This window comes from Mus caroli, chromosome 14 (assembly GCF_900094665.2).
Source record: "Mus caroli chromosome 14, CAROLI_EIJ_v1.1, whole genome shotgun sequence".
NCBI classification, from domain to species: Eukaryota; Metazoa; Chordata; class Mammalia; order Rodentia; family Muridae; genus Mus; species Mus caroli.
This window is the reverse complement of record NC_034583.1, coordinates 41130893-41154552: the sequence shown is the minus strand read 5'-3', so window position 1 is coordinate 41154552 and position 23660 is coordinate 41130893. Positions and strand designations below refer to the sequence as shown.

General features: G+C 41.9%; 1 protein-coding gene across 1 annotated transcript in view; it reads left to right on the top strand.

Annotated features, from left to right (window-relative positions):
- The window catches only part of Slc35f4 (solute carrier family 35 member F4), a 232840-nt gene that overhangs the window by 207782 nt on the left and 1398 nt on the right, over positions 1-23660 (top strand). Inside the window, exons 2-7 of the mRNA XM_021181793.2 lie at positions 1027-1212; positions 4402-4699; positions 9492-9711; positions 16877-17002; positions 18843-19035; positions 22213-22302. Of these exons, the coding sequence (XP_021037452.1) occupies positions 1027-1212; positions 4402-4699; positions 9492-9711; positions 16877-17002; positions 18843-19035; positions 22213-22302 (1113 nt within the window). The remainder of the gene's footprint in view (positions 1-1026; positions 1213-4401; positions 4700-9491; positions 9712-16876; positions 17003-18842; positions 19036-22212; positions 22303-23660) is intronic.

Sequence of the window (23660 nt, the reverse complement as noted above, 5' to 3'; positions counted from 1 at the left end):
GGGAATGGGTGGGTAGGGAAGTGGGGGGCGCTATGGGGGACTTTTGGGATAGCATTGGAAATGTAATTGAGGAAAATATGTAATAAAAATATTTTAAAAAAATAGATATTCTATCTCTCCATTGTATCCCAAACCCATATCCCCAATATTATCATGCAGAAAATACAGAACAAATCTCACTTGAGGGAAATGCTACAAAATGATCATCACTCCTCAAAACCTTCAAAAGTATTTAAAACTAGGGGAAGTGATCTACCATACCAGACAACAGGCAACTAAGGAGATATGGTGACTGGATGTAACACAGCATCCTAGATGTAATACTAGAATAGGAACATTAGTGATAAAATCGAGTGGGTTTCAAATAAAGACCGGAGTCTGGTCAATAGTAATGCACCCGTATCTGTCTCATGATGTTGCTAATTGCACCATTAGGGACTGAAGAATCGAGCGTTCAGCCACAGTTATTATTGGGATGGGCCTCTTTGAGCACATCCATGAAGCCCATCCTGTGCTGGGGATACAAAGAACACTAATGAGAAAAGGAGTGGGCTGCTGTGGAGTTTTGTCTACCGCACTGGATAAAGTGTGAGATTTTGTCTACCGCTCTGGATAAAGACTCGGAGTGAAATTGGACTTTAGCTGTGAAACTGGTAGAAAAGCATGAAGTAAGCTTTGATAGGAGATGCTGTTGGTACCTTTGCCACTTAAGGAAGGAAAGGGATGAAAGCAGATGTAACACAATGCTTTCCTTTCCTTAAATAAACTGGTTCTGTCGACAGTTTCAATGCGAAATGCAAGTTCCTGCCCAAGCATCATCTCCGAACACTCAACTCTACTTAACAAATCTATCAAAAAGGCTCTAAGAGACTGGGAGCCTGCCTATGTGCATTTTCTTCATGGGGGGTGTTTTTATGGCTTAGAAATGAGTTCTTTGAGTCTGACTTGGTCATGTACTTGACTGTCAAGAACCTTGAATTTTGCTGCTCAGAAGTTCTCAAACTGGTGTACCCTCTATCTTTCCAGGTACCACCAGATCATCAGTTACTCGATGCAAACCAGGACCCAACTGCCCCAGTTCACACAGCAGCATCAGCAGGCAACTGTCCCCTCTGTCGGTCACGGAAGATTCTTCTGCTCCTATTCTTGAACTTCAGAGCCGAGGATCCTCTGGAGTTTGTGGTCGAAGAGTGGAGAGACAGAGCAGATCAGGTATGTGGGTGACCTTCTCTTCAGTAGCAATGCATAGCCATCTAAACCGCCAGGGAAAGCATTGCCTTGGGCAGAGAATGCAGAAATCTTTGGGGGACTCTTATGAGTGAGTGCATGAATGACTCATCAAATGGGAAGAGGAAGGACGTGCAAAGGGAGATGCAATCTATTAGGGATAGACTGTGTCACAGAAAACCAAACTCCAAAATCTCTCATGAAAAAACTTATGGCATAGTGATCTCTGACTCTGATATGATGATATTTGATGAAATTTACAAGGTAGCTCATTTTCTCATCTTCAAGTGCCAAACCCCAGCATCTTTTAACTCAGCTCTGGGATCCAGGGATGACATAAAATGGAAACTCATTAAAATCTGACTGTGCTTTTGCTCTTGTCAGGACGACCAGTCCCTGGCACCAATCCAATCTCCCCAAGTTCCTGGGTGGCACTTAACTGATTAGCATTTTCTGGTCATGTGAAGCCTTCAGCCTTTCCTCACATCCACCCAAAAACTCACCAGCTCTTGGGTTGCTGATTGCTAGATGGATCTCAGCTATGTCCATGGCTTCCCAGCAAAGTATAACTTTCTAGATACGGCTGGATTCATCAGTTGCTGCTAAAGACTGTGAGTTTTTAGTCTTGGATACCTTTTTTCCTGTTTCACAGAATGCTCTAAAACCCAAAGTTCATATTCATTTTGATCTTCTCATCAAATAACCATTCATCTACCTTACCAGAAAGGAAAAAAAAAAACCCACTTCCCTCCCCATATCTTGTCCACCAGTTGCCAGCATTGCTGGATCTTCCCTGGCTAGTGTGTCCCCTCCTGTCTGATGTCAGATACTCTCGTGGGGTTCCCTGCTCAGCTCTTCTGTACCTCCTCTGTCTGCATCCCAAGCCACCTTTTCCTGACCCTTTAGCTTGGCTGGCAACATGCCACAATCTCTTTCAAATTTCAAACAGCATTAAAAACAACAGCAGGACATACCATTCAAAATAACTGACTGGTTAAAGAAAACAAACAAAGCAGAATATTAAGAAACTGTTTTTAATGAACAAAAAATGACAGTTTATGAGACATAATAGAGATAGTAAGAAGTAAAAAAGAGGCAGGAAAATGACTAAAAGGCCTCTTTTAGAGTCCTTTTGACTGATGAATAGGTTCTTTTATATGAATAAAGCCTAGACTGAATGGGGGCTCAGAACAGAGGCACCTAGCGGTATAGTCACTTGCAGAGCCTTTCACCCAAGCCTCAGGTCTTTCTGTCTGTAGACTTGTTTCTTTTCCGGCCTCCTGGCACAACAGTCTCTGATTCCAACATTTTTATTAATCTTCCTTCTTTTCCCTTTACCTCTCTGCATCAGTCACAGGACATTTGCAGAACTGTTATCAAGAGTGATAATATCTGCTCATAGTCGAGGGAAGTAGCTAAGTCCTGCTACCTGCCTCACTTCAGTGTCTGCATTAAGGAGCTTTCTCCCGACCATGTTGTTTCTCTTCTTTATGCTACCTTGCCTCTGTATGAACTGGCTCTTATCATCTTGAGTCAGGTGTGTTTCACCAGACTATAACTCAAGTTTTTCATTCCGAATCCCTGAGACTCAAGGAGAGAACCAGATCTAAGAGTCTCCAAAGAGTTTATTGAATAAATAAATCAGAGAATAGCAGTTTTCACCTGCTCTTGCTCACCCAAGAATTCAGTACTACTTATAAGGCAAAGAAGTTCCATAGTAAGTGCTGGGTTCACATTTATATTCCAAGTGAAGGATTTACTTTCAAAGATCATTTTTTGAAAGCATTAGCCCAGTAAAGGGTGTAGCCTCACGGGTAGGAGAGAGAGTTGGGCTTTGCTTCATCAAGTAGTAGGAACGTGTTCAGGCAGGTTCTTGAAAGGCTGAGTGAGTCACACTTCCACTCCAAGTATAGACCTTAAGCCTCAGCTAAGTTCCTAGAAACAGAGGAAAATCTTGCAGAGAATTCTATGTCCCTGCAAGAGGCTGCCATGTAGGATCTCAGGTGGGGGGCTGACCTCCTTCATAGTCCCTGCGAGGTACATGAATTCATTTCTAACTTATTTTTTTTTCTATCACAAGGAAGAGCAGTGATGGCTATCAACTCCAGACAGTTTTGACTATTTAAATGTGAAAATTGCAACTAGATTTTCTTAGGAAAAATTAAAATTCAAACAAAGCCTACTAAACACATTGAACAATAATTAGTTACAAGTTCGGAAATGACTTTGTACAGTCACATTTGCTCTGTTCTTGAGACACACTGGTTTCAGTTTAAGAGTCATCTGGTACCATTTTAAAAGATGTCTGTAGAATACAAAAACAAGTATTTGCCTCTGGCAACTTCTCATGTTGGTGGATACAGGGCTAGTTTGGCTCAGTTGACTTTATCCCCAAACCACCCCCCACCCCTGAACATAGGCTGAAAGACTGGCTTTATCTATTGGAGAGTTTCAGTCTTAATGACAGAGAGGAAGAGGAAGAGATCTGGTAGATCCCTGGATGTCCCTTAGAGCTTCTGCTAGGGGCAGCAAACCCCAATACATTCCCATGGGTTAGTTGAGGCCCACCACAGGTCTTTAGAAGCTGAGGTGTAGAATATTCTTAAAGGCAAAGCTTGCCTACAGTGTAACAGTCTCCACATGCACGAGCATCTTTACCTACTTGGTGGGGTCCACATCCACACCGGAAGCTGCAAAACAAAGTCCATAGACAGAATGAGTTGGGGGTGGGGTGCTAGAAGTGGCTCAACAGTTAAGAGCACCGGCTGCTCTTGCAGAAGACTTGGATTCGATTCCTAGCATCCTCGTGGTGGCTTGCAACTCTCTGTGACTCCAGAGGGGTTAGACACCCTCTTCTAACCTTCACCAGCACTGCGCACACATGGTGTGTAGACTTCATACTTACAAAATCAAACACGTCAAACACCTCATACTTTTATTTCAAACACTTTTATTTCATAAAATAAAAATAAGCAAAATCTCAAAAAATGTAAAATAAAAAGTATAAGCTGGGGGGGGGATCATTGTTCTCTTCTGGTGCTGACCAAAAAAAAAAAAAAAAAAAAGACAAACTCTGGCATGTAAACCAGGCTTGTAGTTACATGCATCTTCTTAAAGAAGCCAACACATCTGACTGCTCCTCCCTCCACATCTGTATTCCTCTCCCGTTTTCAGGGGATGATGGGACACAGACTCATCCTGAGAGCAGCAGCCAAGAAAACGGACTCAAGGCTCGCTGCCTGTCCTGCACATCCATGGTTCTGAAGACCATCTGGGGACTCTTGATCATCTTGTCAGTGTCATCATCTTGGGTTGGAACCACACAAATTGTAAAAATCACTTACAAGAATTTTTATTGTCCTTTTTTCATGACATGGTTTTCAACAAACTGGAACATTATGTTTTTCCCAGTCTATTATTCCGGCCATCTAGCCACAGCTCAAGAAAAGCAGTCGCCAATAAAAAAATTCAGGTAGGTTCCATGTTCAATGATTTATAGATGTTTCAAAACAAGTTTTATGCAAATGTGCAAATTCTCAACTCTTTGGGATATAAATTGAGTTCACTGTGGAAATAAAGAAGTGAGAGCTATATGGTTGGTGATGAATGGGAGGAAGCAGGATCAGTCCCCTTACTTTGTGTCCCTTACCTTAGGTCATCACCATCATCACGGTAAGAAACACCTTTTTCAGGTGATGTCAGTATCCCCATCTTAACACAAAATAGAAACAAATTCCAAAAGGCTGAAGTTCTGGCCTGAGGTTAGTGGTACAGAATAGAACCCTGATTTATATGCAGATTCTTTTTTATTTGTCTCTGAAGGTCATGTGTTCAAACTGTCCTAAACTCTGGAAGGAAAAACGCCTATATTAATAAAATTAATTGCTGTTACACAACATTTGCTTAATTTTTCCAGCACTCTGATGCCTTAACAGAGGAAATTGTCTTGTTATTGAGATGGGAAGCTGAGCACTGAGTGACCTGAAGAGATACCAATTTCTGTTGGTGGGACCCTTGGGCCTTGTGTTATTTGGTAAATATGTGTAATGGTGGTTAGACTACTTGTCTAATGGTTCTGGTATTTGTTTAGTACTAAGTCAGGCCTCTGAAAGTGCTCAGTAACCTGACAGGGCTAATGTCAGTCTCTGTATAGCACTCCTGGAAGGCAAAAGCAATGTTTTGGTCATATCTATTTTGTTTGGTTGCTTTTAGTTTTGGGGGGTGGGGTTTGGTTGGTTGGTTGGTTGTTTGTGGACTATAGCAGGTAAAGTGTTTACTTTGCAAACAGGAGGATCTGAGTTCTGTACCAGAACAAAAAGGAAAAGGGAAAATATATATATAAGCTTGGTTGAGCATGTTTGCTATCCAAGCACTGAGGAAATGGAGACAAGAGGAACCCTGGAGCTCAGAGGCCAGCAAGCCTAGCCTCCATGGTAAGCTCTAGACCAGTGAAAGACCTTGTCCCAACAAACAAGATGGATGGTAACTGGGGAATGACAGCCAAAATTGTCTTCTTGCCTCTCCATACACACACACACGCACACACACACACACACACGCACACACCCATGCATACTCACACAGTTTCTTTTCTAGAAAGGGAAAATCCAGAGCTGAAGAAGAAACTCTGCAACTACAGTGCTCATGCCCGTGTCCTCAGGAGATCACAGTTCCGGATCTTCACCAGAGTGACAATGCATGTGTCACACAGGAGCTCAAATAAGCCTTCTTTATTCCCCTGTGCTCAGCCAAAAAGAAATGACTATTATGATTGGTACACTCTGAGATTAGATTTTAAAACACTTCCACTTCTTGTCACCTATCTGGAAGTGTAAGGGAATGGTGAAATCACACTGTGAGCTAGTTCTCTCCATGTGACCAGCAATGTTTAATTTAAAGAAACAAAAAGACTGCTGGAGAGGTGGCCAGTGGTTAACAGTACTTGTTGCTCTTGAAGAGGACTTGGGTTTAGTTCCTAGAACTCGCATGGTAGCTTACAGGCATCCATAACTTCACTTCCAGAGGATCTGATGCCTTCTTTTGACCTCCTTAGGTACCAGGAACACACATGGTATGTATATACAAAAAAATTTAAAAATCTAAATTTTTAATTTAAAAAACTAAAACAATAAATATTACCTTTTATTTAAAAAAGAAAAGCCCCATAATTGTTTGTGTGCCAGACACCTTGCTGTCTGTGCTCTTCCGCAAAGCACCTGTGCTTTGATAAACATGTGATAAAAACAATTAAAAGTGTGTAGAGGAGGGAGTGCATCGTGAGAGCACTGTGAAGCAGGCCACACTGCTCTGTTCAGGCTAAGACATGTACAGCAGGCTGAAAGGAGACTTGAGGAATGAACTGCCTCTCCCCCACATCCCTCCTATCGGACTAACTCTGAGCTTTGCAGACTCTGTACCTTGACAAGATGCCTCCACCTGACTTTTACTGTGAAGCAGAGACCACTATCTGTGAGAGAGGCCTGTTCTCTAGTGAGAACAATGAGAGCGAAACATGGTCAAAACACTCTGGGAGCTTTGATCTCTTTTCCCTGCAGACTCATTAACAGCATCTGCTAAAAAGGGGCTCTCAAGCTTTCAGGCCTGCACAGGGGGGCATGGTGAGTGTGGAAGTCTGAAGGCAGAATTTTCCCATTGCACACGATCTCTCATTTTTTTCTCCTGAGCAGTATGGAAGAATTTCATGGGATTTTTTTTTCTTATCACTAACATCAAAGGAATTTTCAATAAAGTATCAAATCTAGGTGATAAGATGTGTCCCCTTAGAAATGGATTTTGATGAATCTGTTGTTCCAATTAAATACTGCCAGAACTCAAGTGCCCCAAGTACATTTGAAATTTACAGAGAAAAGAAATTATTTGCTATAGCTTTAATAAAGATGTGTCATTAACAGAGAAAAAAATCTCTAGAAAGAATGAGAGTCAAATCCAGCGGTCTCTGATGAAATGTGCTTAAAGCACCATTTGGTATATAAAAAGTGCTCACTTGACATACCGAAAGTGCTTAGTAACTAAAAGCTGCTGCTATACAGGGAGTGTAACTAATTTATTATTTCCCCAACCCCTGGCTTCATTCCAAACTTTGCCTCTTATCCAGATATTCTGTTCCCATCACCCCAAAGAGAGGCACACTGTTCATTGCTCCTTAGGAAATACCCGTTCTTTGAGTGTTCACATTTCTCAAGACCTAAGGCTTACATTGCATAGATTTTCACATGGGTCACTTAGAATTTGGATAGGGAAGGAATAAGAGGAAGACTTCTGTTACATATGGGGAGGTAGACAGCAATGAGAGGGATGAGGAGACAGAGAAATAAGAAAAGACTGAGTGCCTGCATGATGTGACCAGCTAGATCAGAACAACCTGTACTAGTGATCAGCTTTGTGGGCCACTTTGCCCACGGATAGTTGTCTCTCTCCATCCCTAGAGAACTATGCTCCTTCCCTGCCCCACTGGCTTGACTTGAGATTCTCATCTGGTGACTATGGTCTCCAGGTAAGAACCATCACAAAGCCAGGAATAAGGAGAGAGAAAACCATTTAATAAATGTTTTTCTACATGTGTTTTGGTAAATGTGTTTTCACAAAGGCATCTAGTGGTGGTGGATAAAATAATAAACCAAGGACTCTCAACTCCTTCTTGCTTTCTGGCCAGGCAGATGCCCCACCCTACCCGGAGCAAACCTTGCATCTGAGGCAGTGTGGAAGCATTGCCATTCACCCTCTTCACAAAGCTGCCACTTACTGTCACAAGCAGCTGCAGGGCTGCAAAGGGGCCATTAGTTTTTCTGTGTGATACGTGAGACTTCTGTGTGCTTTACTGAAGGCTTCGGCCTTTATTGATTCCCTACACTGAAGTTGTGTCTCTGTCAAGTAAAAACTTCCCTTTGGGAAATTTCATCTTCCTTTTCGTAAAACTCCCGATTTAAAGATCTGTTTCACATGAAAGTCAACCCACAAGACAGAATTCCCTGCATGACAAAGGTTCAGAGTGTGTGTGTGCTTGCATGCATGCATGCATGTGTATATGTGTGTAACACAGTTTTGACCTTCCTGAAGCCCCAGCATCCTTAGCTACTCAAATGCAAGCAGAGTTTACCCAGTGACTCGTTATTTCCGTCTCAGCTCCCAGTTCTGAGAGCCCTTCTCACTCTTTCATTCCAGCATCCCCAAACAGGAGGCTACTTCATTTGTAGAAATCCCTTAACATAAACTTAGCTTATGTTAAGTGCTTTCAGGACAGTGATCTCTCTTCAGTAAAAGCTGAACCTACTGTTGTACTAAGTCATAAAAATGCATTCTCCTGTAAATATGCCCAAATATTAGCAAAGTGTTGCTTTGAACAAGATATTTATACTACTTTAATTAATATCATGCTGGCAAATGATGACTGTCCAGTAAATATTATGTGTTCATATTTGTGATTGCAATTACAGTATACTTCCAAAGGGAGTCTTTTCAGACCACAGAAGCCAGGCACTGTCACCACCCCACTGCTGCTCCTGTCTGAATATGACTTATTAAAGTGGTCCCAAAAGATAAATAGCCAATTTAATAATAAATCAAACAAATCAAAGGTTTCACTGAAGGAAGTGACTATTTTCATGTACTGAATTCAAACTGGACATGGCTTGTGGGCATTTAAGTACACCCTGAGTTTCACACTTAACTTTTTAGGGTTGTCACAGAGACTTTCTTTGTTCTGCCTTAAGAAAACTAAACTTTGTCACTGAAGAGAGATCTTAGAAAGAAGCTGTATCCCAGAAATAATTAAATGGCAAAGTGTGGGAGGCTTGATGGACACACAAAAGCTCCCTGTCCACAGGCTTCTGGGAGCCCCCCACACAGCCCAGTTACACAACAGCAGCTACCTTGGTCCCGTCCCCTTTGCACGCGGGAAGCTTCAAGCTTTGTCAGTAGCTAGTGACTTTGGTTGACTGCCCATGTTGGAGTTTCTCCAGGCTTCTCCCAGGACCTTCAGAGGCAGCAGAGTGGCTGGTCAACTCAGAAGGATATGATGAGGAAAGTGTCCTGTTCTTGGTGGAGCAGCTGTGGGCTCTTTCCAAGGACCGCCTGAGGTACTTCCTAAAGGTGACAGGTGACAAACCAGGGCTCAGCAGATTCCAGAGTTGCCTGATGGACCCCACCCAGTGTCTGTGCCCTTGCCTAACAATGGTCATGGCAAGTCAGCCAGTTGGGACGGGTCTGCAAGAGTGCCTGTGTATCAACCTTTCTTTCTTTCCTAGGGAATGCAGTCGGATTTTTGGAGAAGATGGCCTGACACTGAAGCTCTTTCTTAAAAGAACTGCTCCTTTTTCTATTCTGTGGACTTTGACAAATTACCTGTACTTACTGGCTTTAAAGAAGCTGACGGCCACTGACGTCTCTGCTCTGTTCTGTTGCAACAAAGCCTTTGTCTTCTTGCTGTCCTGGATTGTGCTGAAGGACAGGTTCATGGGAGTGCGGGTAATGGCACACTCAATTCCATGCGCGGTGCCTCCCTGCTTCCTAAATCTTATCACCGCACTGCTGTTTCGTGGAGTTTCTCTAAAACTTGCCCCACTGGTTCTGAGTACAAATTGCAATTTGAAGATGTGTTAGGAAAGCCCGGCAGTGACAGCATCGTGAGAGGAGAAAGGGCTGTTTCTGCTGAGGAGTCAGTTGATTACAACAGTAGGCCCTGAACCAGACTGAGAAATTGAGATCCTAATTTAGAATTAACTTGTAGAATTATTATCGAGTCCATTCCTTGTCCTCAGCAAAGAAGGGTCTGAGAGAATAAGCCACAGTAAAGATTGTGATTTGCTTGTGTCAATCAACATATTTTGGAACAACCCCCAGCCTGCCCTTACCCAGATGGATTTAATTAATATTGGTGTAAGTAGATAAAGATTGCCAAACAGTAATTAAAGTCACTGGTAATGGCACAATGCTATTAAAAGTGGCTATATATCTAGCGTGACTAATCTAGGAATGGAAAGAAAAGCAACAACTTGTACTTTGGGGTGCAAATCCTTAACTGAACTATGTTAAACGTGTGCCTAACACCTCAGTTTTGAGTTTATTTCTTTTAGTATGAGCACAGATTTTTAAATAAATATATGTGATTTTTTAATATAATTATATCTGATACATAGAATTTTTGTGTGGTTATTCCATGTTAGAAACAGATTTCTCAGGATCTGTGTGGATTTCAGGAGTTAAACCCCATTCATACCTGGAACCCCCCACCCACCCTGTCCACATCAAGGCAATAACGCTTTACAAGGAAAACCACATGAGGGGCGTTGCTTGTCAGTACCAAGATCATGCACTGTATTCTCCTCCGGAAGAGCTAAGATTGGGTTTGAAATGTATTTTTCTACCCAAATCTTGTTCTTGTTGACAGTATGTCTAGGTCCTTGCCTCTCTCCTAATGCTAAAAGTGACATCTACGAGAAGAGAACATGCCTGACAGCCATTGGCTGAAAAGCTTTCTTTTTCAAAGAAAATTAAGAGCTGGGTGCACTGATGCAGCCTGTAGGAGCAGTCCCTCCAAAGGCTGAAGCAGGAGGAATACTTGAGACCAGGAGTTCAAGCCCAGTCTTGGTGATAGAAAGATTCTATCTCTTTAGAGAAGAAAGTAAACACACAATTGCAAAAACTCTGATTGAGTTTGAGAGACACTGCTCAGAAATTCAGAATGGAAGCTTGACACGAACAGTGAAAAGACAGATTTAATAAGAAATAAAATAAGAAACTTCCTTCTTTCATTTTTCTTCGTTTCTTTTTATAATGTACATAGACCGCTGTATAGCCTTATATTTGACTCCCCCAAAGAAGAAAACAATACTTCAAATTGAGGTAATATCAATAAGCATAAGCATATCTGGATCACAAATGGATAATATTTCTATAATAATAGATTAACCATTGTGGATCATTTGTTAATACTTGGTTTCTATGGACTACTGATTAAAGTACACCTAAAAGGAAAAAATATTATTCATTATTTTTCTATTATAAAGTCATGTCATCCAACTTATTGGTATTCCATGAGATGTTAAACATCTCCTTTAGGAGTAGTTGTTTACAGGTAATTTCTATTTATCCTGTGGAAATTTGTAAACATGATACTTCTAAAAATATTAGGAAGCCACAATCTACCTCTTGCAGCCTTGAATGTGGTTGTTTTCCTACCTCTGAGATCCCATGCACTTAACTAGATTTCTTAAAATCCCACAAACACCACTGCAGTTGCTCCACTAGAAAGTGCTGTCTAGTATGTAGGAAAGCCTGAGTTCTGTCACCAGCACCACAGATGCAAAGAACACAGAGAGGAATGCCCTTCTAACTGAGAGAGTCCCTCCCTGTCACTGGTGCCTGTTTATTCCAACGAGAATTGGCTACTAGACTAGAAATGTTGAAGCCTTTCTTTGACATCTTGATCCCCTCTTACATTTTATACCATTATTTCAATTTTTTCATTTTCAAATTAGTGAAATGGAGAGATTTTAGAAAATTTGTGGTTGCCAGACACTTGAACAGATTCCAAGTCTTCTTAGCAAATAGATAGACAGAATGAATTTAGGTTTCTCCAACATATGCTCCTGTGACAGCCAAATATTCCCTGCATTATGTTATTCCCAAACAGCTTGTGTCATATAGTGCAGCTCTTTTGGTGACTTTCCAAGAGTCCCTGGCTGGAGAACATCAGTTGCACTGACTCTTTTGTTTCTTAATCTGTACTTTGAATTAAAACGCGCCCACAATGGCTCTGACATGGGACACTAGAATTGAGCTGCCACTGGAGTGTGCTGATCCTGAACATTCAGAGAAGACTCAAGACGACCTTTAGTTTACATTTGCTTTTGGTAGCTGCTTGTCCAGACACAGTGCAGACTCACAGGAGCCTTCATGCTTCCCAGGGGCAGCCACAGCAGATAACCAGTAGGCTCATCCTCATTAGGTCCCGCATGGCAGAACAAAGCCTTATGAATGGAGCCAAGAAAGGAGAAAGCAAAGTTCTGATCAGTGTCAGATTTGATTCTCACAAGCCCTGCATCCTTAATCGTTAACTCAGTGTGCACTGTGTCTATCCATGCAGTTGTCAATCCTTCTTTCTGGGATCCCCCCTCCCTCTTTCCTATTCAGGTCTTCTTGTGATCTCACTTTTAAGTGGATTTTATACAGATAAAAATAGTCATGGAGGGATTCGAAATTCAGGGGTGCAGAACCCTTAAGTCCTTAAGCGTCCTATGGACTTCTTGCCTCTTCTTGATAGCTATGGATCCCTAGACTTCTTTTATTTCTCATCGTTCATCTCTTGTTCAATTTATAGTTCAAAATAAAAGAGATAGTTCTTTACATAATTTTAAACTTAACACGGAGAAGTTTAAGGATCCTGTGGTCCCTTGAAAATAGACCCAAATCTACCCAAACGCTGAAGTCATGCAGCTCTCGGCGGCAGAGTTCGTAATTGCTGCCGCATTCTCCACCACCGGCATAGAACCTTGAGCTTGAGGGCAGCACTGTCAACAATGTAGCTTAATACCTTTGTTCTAGGACTTCATTTTTGCTTTAGGAACCAGGGATTCACTGTGAACCAGTGAGGTTCTTCCACACTCATAAAACTGCAAAAAGGCAGAATTGCCCACAAAGAACTGTGTTAAGGCTGCAGTTTCGTTTTTAGATCTGTAAAGGTCGTATAGGAAGTTTATAGCAAAAGAGTGGACTAAAGGTTCCTTCTGATGACTTGGGCCCTAACGTGGATGATATTGCTAGGCAGAAAATAATTCTGGGCACCATTTGTGAATGGGAAACACAGAGTATCGGATAATACAAGGAGAATCATATCCTTGTGCCTTTTGAAGGCCTGCACAGAAAAAGGAAAATGTATAGATACACCAAAACACCAACAGCCAAAATTGAGTTGCTTCTCTAGACTTTAGTGGGTTTTTGAATGGTAAAAGAAGCTTGATTCTCCTGCAGAACTACAGATGGTGTTCAGTGTGTCAAGCATCTTAGCTGTAGAAACAGGCTCACATATAGTCTAATCACCCTCTACAAATGTCCCCTGAGAGTGAATGCTAAGTGCTCTCTGAAGGACAGAAAGAGGTAGCTAGCTGCCCCAGAAGATATGTCCCTTGGCTGGCATGCTGGGAAGATGTGGTGCCTGAATCCATTTCCTGGGGCACTCACGTGAAGGAGCTGCACCAGGCATAAGAGAGTGGAGAGCTTTGGGAAGTTCCAGATGACAGCACTGTCAGTTTTGTGGTCACAGTGTTACCTAACATTCCCACCCAAACGACATTCCAAGGATGATAATGGCTTTGCTTGTCTTACTTAGGTACTTGTAGTTGGTTAGGAAACTGAACTTCGAGTCATCTGTCAGAAGAAGCTTTCAGAAGCCAACTGGTAGCCCCACCAGTTGCTGCTTTTTTTTCCACCCAAGGACGTTCTCATGGGAGGTAGAGTGTCCCCGTTTTCCTTGGTGGTCACAATATTCATGAGCTTGTAGGAGAGCTTGATTAAGATGCAGGCTTCTTGAGGATGCATGACCAATGGGCTAAGTAGTGTCCTTCTCTGTTTCCATTGAATGAGTGGCCAAGCCTTTGAAGACTGATTCTAAAAATGTGTGTGGCTTAGATCTGTGCTCAGGGTGTTTGTTATATGAACGGTTTACTCTTTGAAGTTTAAAGCAGTGGTGCCATGCTAAATACAGCCATTCTAGGGCCATCTAAAGGAATGCTCCAAATAGACTTTCCACCCAAGGCATTCCTACATGTTCAAGATAAGTTGAGATCCATTTCTCAACTTCTAGATGTATCTATCAGAAACAGAGAATTTCTTAGAATGTACAGTAGAGACTTTGTCTATTCAGATTATTATAAATTTTAAATTAAGACATTTATCTCCTTGCTAGGAACGTACTATATGTTTTATAAATCACTGCCTTTCTTGTGGGTAAGAGTTTTCTAATACCTCCTAATACTCAGATTTTTATGCTCGCAGACCTTAACTAAGTGTTATCTGGCCCCCTAATGGGAAAACCACTTCTTCCCATGCAAGCAATTGAGACAGATGCTGGTGGAATTGGCATGTCAATTCAAAGAGTTCAGGTGAATATTTTCACAAGCTCTTGAAGAGGCTTGCTATGATTATAATTTCCAATTGCTTTAAAATTATGTCATTTTTAGACATATCTGAGTCTTGCCTTGAGAAAACATACAATAGCAATCTCTTCCCACCTTTTTTTACTTCTGGGTAATGCAGACAGGGAGGAGCCGCCATGTCTGCTTGCCCTGAAAATATTGCACCATCTGCCCATCAGTTTCTGGACAAGGGTGGTTTTGGATTTGGGCTTTGTTTTGTTTTTGTTTGTTGGCAGTACATTTTTTTTTCTAGCTTCCTTCATCCAGAATGATATATAACACTCAATGGCCTAAATACCAAAGTTACCTTCTAAACACAGCTAATCCTGCTCAAGTTCCTTAGGATTAACACGGTTTTATTAACCCTGTTTGAAGTATTTATATAATTACTTGATCAAAAAATAGAACTGGTAGTTGGCCAGCAACTTTTTTTTTTACGTATTTTTAATCTTCCAAGATTAATGTTCTGGGGGAACTCTTTCTGCCTATGAACACATTAGGTAGCAAAGATGATTTAAACACAAAATCAAATCAGAATGCAATTGACCAATACACCTTTTTATTTCTCAGAAATGAGGCTGCCCAAAATGGTTAGAGTGCCTTGCTGAATGATAAATCCTCAGTCAAAGCAAATCATTGCCTTCCAGAATTGTCAGATACAGATGGCTTCCTCCTGTGTTTATTTACATTATTACTATTATTTCTTACTTGCAAAACTACCCAGCACCTTCCACTGTATGCCTTAAATCTTACACACACACACACTAGGGCAGGTGACACCTGGCAGTGCAAAAATAGTCAACATTTGCTCATCTCCCCAGTAACTTGTTATGAAGGTGATCTACTTCTGCTGACACATAGGGTGTGTTCCCAAGGATTCCTGCTGAGTTTTGTTCTTAAATGTAGAGCCATTCTGGGGCCGCCATGTGCTTGTCACTGATGGTCATAAACAAAAGCATCACTGGGTTACACGCCATCAGGAGCACACTCTAATCTGCCCTCAGGTCTTGGCTCACACCTTGTTATCATAAGTCATGCACTAATAGCACTCAAAATGGCCTGGAATGTCCCCGATGTTTAAAAGCTAGATTCAAAGGCACTGGCTTTGAAATGCTCAGAACTGAGTCTTCCTACAACTAAATCTCTTACGGGTTCTTATCTTGAATTTAAAGTCAGTGAGGAAACGCCATCCTTCCTATTGAGAGGTTCTTGTTTTACTGTTGGCAGTCATTTTGAAGTGCTTTGCAATGGCATGAGGGCAGGAAACTTGATGAAGCAGGTGCAAGACAGCAGGTCATGCAGAATGAGCTCTTGAACATAACAGTACTGTACCTCATTACAACCAATCGTTATAGCCTTGGTCAAATTATTACTATTTCTATTTGTAAATATAAAGAATGCTCTAGCAAGGTAATAAAATAAAACATAATTAAATGGAATTCTTTTTCTGTGGTTTATCGTTTTTGAAATGAATGAATTTGCATGTAGAGACAGGTAGTTAGAGGAATCACAGGACATCCCAAACAATCCGGATCTAGCTTGCTCCTCTCTGTGTTGCTGGGAGGTCTTGCTGCCCTTCATCAAGGGTTTTCCTCTCAGCTCTATCAAAATTACATCTCCCTCATCAAGTCTTGGTGTGGTGTGAATGTCTATAGACACACATAGCCCCAAGGAACTGGTTAAAATGTGTGCAGAATTGTCTGAAGAAGTCAACATACATGAAAATACTTAGATATGGCTTCCTGGAAAATCCGTTTCACCAACAAGGATATTAATGTCAAGGAAGATGAATAAAACAAATTCTAAGTTGCTTGTCATTAATCAGCACAGCTTTTTATATTCCATGTCTGTGGCATGAGCAGACTGGTCTCTTTTTGATACTTTTGACCCTTCTTTATTTTATGTTTTACTAATTTTCCCTTCTCCCTCCCACCAAAGTTTCCCCTCCCTCCTCCTCCTCTTCCTCCTCTTCCTCCTTCTCTTCTTCCTCCTCTTCCTCCTCCCCCTCTTCCTTCTCTATTTCCCTTCAGAAAAGAACAGGCCTCCCAGGGCTATCAAGCAAACACAGCATATAAAGTTACAATAAGACTAGGCACAGAGCCTCATATTAAGGTTGCATGAGGCAACCCAGTAGGAGGAAAAGGGTCCCAAAAGTCAGCAAAAGACTCAGAGATAGCCCCTGCTCCCACAAAACACCAAGCTACACTTCCACACCATATATGCAGAGGACCTAAGTCAGACCCATACAGGCTCCCTGGTTGTCACTTCAGGCTCTATGAGCCCCTATGGCAACTGGCTAGTTGGCTCTGTTGGCCATGGAGGAGCCAGAGGGATAAAGGACAACACAAGGATACTGACTCTTCTTAAATATAAACACTGATGAAGGAGGAGGTAATTAGCCTCAAAGAAGGATGTAGCAGCTTTCATGGGGCTTAAATGGGTTGATCTGGGATAGGAAATCATAACTTTTTCTTGTTTCCTTCCATTCCATTTGACAGATTGTCGCAGCAATAATGGCAATTACAGGCATTGTCATGATGGCGTATGCGGATAATTTCCACGCTGATTCCATCATCGGTGTGGCATTTGCTGTAGGCTCAGCCTCCACATCTGCACTGTATAAGGTAGGTCTGTATCATCCTCTATAGTCAGCTGTCACTCATAGTTTAGGATTAAGCAACAAAATAAAGAAGTGCAATGAAAATCTTAGAAAAATACAGGCATGTTAAATAATAATGTGTCTTTTAAAAAAAAAATACTTGTGTGCTGGGCATCTAACAGAAAATTTCACCCTGTTGACATGTCCTTACATGCCATGCATCGTTGTACTTTCTGGAAGAGAGAACTGAAGCTTTGAAAGATTTTATAACTCTCCAAGGCCTTAGTAAGGTAGCCATGGTTACTGCCTTGGCTTGGAGTCAAGGCTGCCCCCAGTTATCAGACATTTACAGCAAAAATGTAAGGAAAGTGACTCCTCCCCTCTTCATTTTTTTCATTTGAGTATATGGTAATTATTTTAACTCCATAGAGGTATTAAAAATAATAACCTATCATTTGAGAGTGTGAGTTTTGCAACATAGGGGGCCCACACTACACAGAACCCAAGCCATTACCAAAATGAAAACACTCTCTATACCACTGTATGTACTTGGTGTAATTTCTCCCCTGGATTCCCTGTCATTCAAGAAAATGTCACTGGGGTCACCACACATAACTTCAGAAGCAAGGTCTTCGACAGCAAATCTAAAAGGTTATTTTCCCAAAGTTCAATTTCTTTAAACGCTAACTTTCTGATGTATCTAAAGGGCAATTCCAATTTCACCTCTCCTAGAGTTTCTATAAAATGAAAAGCAAGGATGGAACAAACTCTAAAAGATAGAAATGGCCTTTTGCATCCCTCCTGGAGGCTTGCCTACCCACCACCACTGTGGCCCATGCACACGAAGTCTGATTCCACATTTATAAATTGAGGGAGTGGTCCCACTGATTCTGTGTGACAAGCTTGACAAGTGTTCATTCATTTACCATGAGTGCCTAGCCCACCCTAAGGAAACACTACTAAAATGGTTGATGGGGACCAAAGACCAGCAAGATTAAGTCTTCTAAGAGAAAAACCACAAACATATATGACGTTAAAAGCCAAAGCAGTACTAAAAGTACTGGGAAAGCAGGATGGCTGGTATAGAGAGAATTATCCTTACCAGACTACAAAATGCATTCATTCTAGGAGTGATGATGGTTGTTAACATACATAGAAGTTCTTTTCTGAAGCCTAATTCCAGGCAGTGACAATCTGCTGCTGCATTTGGTAATCTTTGTTAGTGGGTTAGCAAGATGAAAGGGGGTTAAGAAGCCAAGAATACAGACCAGGTCTGGCTTCCCCCTTCTGCCCATTCTGTGAGTTCATGGCATCCCTTCATATCTACCTATCTTCTGCCTCTACACATGAACTTATAACCCAGAAAAATAAATTCATTTTAATCCAGAGAGTAACACAGTTCTTGTGAAGGCATCTTAAACTTGGGGAGAAGAGTGCCGACAAATCTAAGGCCTCAGTATTTGTCTTAGCAATCTAATAACACTTAGTTCTCAGCATCTGTCATAATAAAGATGCAAAGAATCCCATGGTTGCAAGGGAGAATTAATTGATGGCATATCAACACTCAATTTGTGTGGGCTCATATAACCTTCATTCATCCTTCACCCTGTGCCCACCTTGATGATTTTGTTGTCATAGTGTTGAGTAACCCCAGAGACTTATAACACCACAAGAAATAAATTTCATGGCAGTCCCTATACCTTGTGAACAATGTAGGGCATTTTAATTCTTTGTCACCCTAGCCCATTTAGTAATACAGAGGTAGTAGGGCAGATGACATGGAGCCTAAACTCTAGACCAGTAAGTTCAGTAGGATTCACTTTTGTCCTGCAGCAAAGACTCTCAAGAGTTTCTCTCCTTTCCAGGTTCTGTTTAAGATGTTTCTGGGCAGTGCCAACTTCGGTGAAGCTGCACACTTTGTCTCCACCTTGGGGTTCTTCAATTTGATCTTTATCTCCTTCACTCCCATCATCCTGTATTTCACCAAAGTGGAGCACTGGTCCTCCTTCGCAGCCCTGCCCTGGGGCTGCCTCTGTGGGATGGCGGGACTATGGCTAGGTAAGTGCCTGCCACTCTCCATGTCACTTGATCTTCCACTTGAACAGATGGTTAGAGTGCGATGACTTCACTTGCTGCTCTTGTGCTCCACAGATCCAGACTACATTGGTTATGGTCACTGAATGTGTGGACGATTCTTGGTAGGCTCTTGCGTGATTATCTCAGAGCTATCCATCACAGAGTGGCTGCTGTGAATTAAAGTATCCAGTTAGAAACTCAGGTCACTCTGTCAAACACTGGCCTTTAGGTAGCCTCATCTAGTCTTCATAATGTGGTGTGTGACTTATTACTCTTCCTATGCGCATAGTATGACAGGCAGAAGTAATAATGGATGATGCATTCAAATGCTCAAAGTAGCTAGAGCACTGGGAACAGCTGAGATGGACATGAAGCAAAGAAGTGAAGGGGAGGCAAGGGGACAGGAGGGGAGGGAACAAAATTCAAGAGAGATGAAGATCATGAAGAAGTTGAAGCACCACACTGAGGGGGCTGGGTTTAAAATCTACTTTATCTTAGAGCTGGATATGACAGGCTCATACCTGCATACAGAACAGCCCACTCTACTGAGCATGGAGAATCCACCAGGAATCCCCTTTCAGGAGAGAAAGAACACAGCATGTGCTGAGCTTGGTGGCCCTGGCTAAGCAGAATGTGCCCATTTGAAAGCCAAATAAAGGTCACCCAGAGTCTTTCTGGAGCTGAACTCCCAGCTCCCACTTTCCAGACGTTCATTTACCTGTACTTGATGTAAGAGGACCCTGTTCTTCCTCCCAAGCTATTGAAAACTGCAAACCCCAATTCCCAGAGCTTATTCTGAATAAAGCCAGCTTCATTCTGCTTCTTGCATATACTGCCCAGTGTCAATCACTCTTTTGTTCCACATGTACCCAATGTACTCGCCCTGCAGGGCCAGCATTGCCCTTCTCCTGACCTTCTAAGCCAATGTGACACTGGAAACGGTAGCAATACTGCAGTTCCAAGAGAAAAAAAAAAAAAAAAAAACAAATGTCCTGATTCCAGCAAGATCATTGATTGGCTCATCTTTTTCCACTTCAGTCTAGATCCCTCAGGGAAGGTCCTTAAACTGAAAACATTCAAGAAAAAGATCAAGCATTAAATGTTGGTCCCTGGAGTTCTGCTTTCCAAGGCCAAAACTGTATGGTTATCATCTCTCATTACCTCTAAGTTGAGTGAAAATCAATAGTATATTTGGAAGTTGGTAGTGTTGCTGTAAGATCAAAGTATACTAATTAAAAGTGCTCAGATCGTTTCCTGGCCAAAAATAGTTAGCTGGAGCCAATCATAACCAAAATGTCACTTCCCTTTGGTCACCTCCATGTGAATGGCATTCATGCCCCCTGAAAAGTAGCCCTCCACCAATAAGAGTCACTGATACAGCTAATGTAAGCCATCTCAGGCTGGGCTGCCCATGGCAGTCAGACCCAAGATTCTCCAAGCAGTGTGTTTCCACATTCCACCAGGCATGGTTCCAGCTGGCACTGCAGCTGCCCCATCAAGCCCACCAGTGCACACCAGAGCCCATTCTGCCCAAACAGAGCTGTGACAAATTGAAGAGACAGCCTCTTCCCTGAGCTATGTTCTCCAGGATTTGGGGATCATTACTGCTTCACTGCTAGTGTTTTTATTCCCAACCCTCTCTTCTCCATGGGAATGACATGTGAGTTAGCTGGAACTAGTCTAAAAGGCAGAGCTGATAGACAAAGGCCAGTGTGTGCTCAGAACTCCACATCTCCTGCAGCTATGGCTATGACCTGCCCTCCAGGGAGTTCTCTTAGTCTGAATACAGGTCAGTCTGAAACACTTATCTGACATATCTGAATTGCATTTAAACTCAGGCTGGAGCCCATGCTATAGAGAACACATTGAATTAGAAATTATTTTCCTTGGGTTATCAAAGACTATTCCACCTAAAGGACTAAGGAAAAATAGACAACACATTTCATGGAAAACCACCTGAGCTCTTGTTGAGTAAGGAAGACTCAGTTTTAAAACATCACTCTGTTCTCTCAGTCTGCCAAAATGCAGTCCAATCAATAAAATGACAAATGGGAGATTCAGCAGGGCTTTGATTTATTCAGTAAATTGCTAACTTGTTGGAATTTCACCTATTCCACTCTATGAGATTAAGGAAAGATTCAAGGTGCTGGAATATTCATTCACATTTAGCCTTGCAAACTGAGGAAGGCCCCTGTCTTAACTGTGGGTGCTGTGTACTTGTGAGTCTTGGAGGGTCAAGCCCATTGCCTCCAATCTCCAGGAACAAATGACTCTGAATAACTAAGTTGGTGAGCTTAATTATAGGTGACAACAGAAAAACATACACCCTCCTCATTGGAATAGTTCTAGAACCTTCTTTGAGTCTAGTAGAATCTTCAAAAATATGGGCAACATGCTTCAGCCATGTTCACAGAGACCATCTCAGATTAAACAAACCTTTGTATGTGTGAACACTCATCTCTACGACCTCTGAAAAGCTTAACTTTATTAAACTGATAGTCTATAATTTTGAATGGGGTTAGATGTTTATCTTAAATAATGGTCTTTTAACGAAAGAAATCCAAACGTATCAATTAAAGAGCACCAGCTCACTCTATCAGTGTAGTCTGTGGGCCTGACCTCTGTTGACCTCTGCACAATATGGGGGAAAAGAGTCGCCAGACTCCAGAGAATCACTGAGCCCAGCTTTACTTGCCCACGTGACCTTGAAAGAAAGGGGTGGGGCTGGGGGAGGGACAACCAGGATCTGCTGTCCTTGGACAGACCTTATCTTAGACAGTAGCACCAGAGCCTGTGCCTAGGATGTGACTCAAATAGCAAAGTAAGCAAGAAAAAAGCTTCAAAGCTCGATCCGTCCCCAGTTTTCAGCCTCTGGCTAGCCCCAGACTGCCCTTCCAGCGCTAACATGTGGTGTGGAAGATTGATGACTTCGCCTCTCCCATACACCTCTGTCAGCCAGCTGGCAAAAGCACAGGCAGAGTGGCGCAGGAGGACCAAAGAATTGAACTGACTCGAGCAAGCCATCCATCACTAAAATGAGATTAATTGAACAAAGGTGCAGGCCCTTGAGAAAGCGTGTTTAGCAAAGGTGCTGGTTCTTATGGATTGAGAGAACAGTGAGCCAACCCCCTCATCCTGTCTGCCCTCCTCTTTTTCCAGCATTCAACATCCTGGTCAATGTTGGAGTAGTACTGACATACCCAATCCTCATCTCCATTGGGACAGTGCTCAGCGTCCCTGGAAACGCAGGTACTGGTACAACATGGTCTGTGTGTCTGCTTTATGCTCTGACTTGTTTCTTCTAACAATCGAGAATTACGTCCCTTTCTTTAGAAGATGTTTGTAAATATCACAAGGTTGCAAACAACAGAGTTTGCCTCGGCGGACTTAAAATCTGCAGCTACAAAGACACTGTTCAGTTTTTTTTGTTTGTTTTTTTGGGTTTTTTTTGTTTTTTTTTGTTTTTTTTGTTTTTTTTTTTTTTTTGGTTTTTTGGTTTTTTGTTTTGTTTTGTTTTGTTTTTTGGACGAGCTTTTAGAATTAAATACCAAATGTATCATTTGGGTTTCATGTGACTTCCCTGACAACCTAATTTTGTGGTATTTTTAGAGGAAGTCCTATGGAAACAAAAGGCATCCGAGCACACGACTGTGAAGTCATCAGTAATGAAAGCACAAGCATCATACCGGGTGCTGGCTCCCCGGCAGATGATCCCTGGGGAGCTGTGGGTGCTTCTGGAGGGAGAGGGGACTGAGCAGATGACCCTCCAGGAAAAGCAATTTGTCTTGCTTCAAGGATAAGAGGAAAAGCTATTAACATTTTTCTAAGAAGTTTCTAGTGAAACTAGTCATAGAAATTAGTCCTCTGGGTGACGGTTCAGCCATTTCAACTTTAAAATTCTGTGATCCCAGCTGTCAAGAAATCATTTCTTCTGGGGTTTTTTTTTCCTTCAAAACAATTAGCCAGTGTTTATTGAGCACTTACTGTGTGATCAGCAGGACTGTGTACAAGAAAAGAAATTAATTCATGTTTCCTTAAGACAGTTACAGATAAGATTAGTAAAGACGGTAGACATACACAAAACCGCTAGGACCTCTACAAAGAAGTTTATTATTAGGTGTAAAATTGTGTGAGATAAAGTCCAAGAGCTGGCTATAGGATGTTCAGAGGAAAACAAAATCAGAGAGAAATGAGGTTGTCAAGGAAGTTCACTTACTCACCCACGGATTCATCTGTTCAACAAATAACTTCTGATGCTTAGCATATATCAGCTACCGGGCTAACACTGGTGTCAGATCTTGAATGAGACACAGTTTCCACCATCAAGACCATGGAAACCGCACAGAGTGGGAAACCAGAGGAACTGAATCATTCTATCACAGGAAAAACAATTGATTTCAGGTGTGCACACCGAATGCGCTGAGGACTTGGAGGTGTGGCGCTCTTTTTAAAAGACTTCTTTTTTTTTTTTAATTGTTAATATTTTTATTACATATTTTCCTCAATTACATTTCCATTGCTATCCCAAAAGTCCCCCATAGCGCCCCCCACTTCCCTACCCACCCATTCCCATTCTTTTGGCCCTGGCATTCCCCTATATTGGGGCA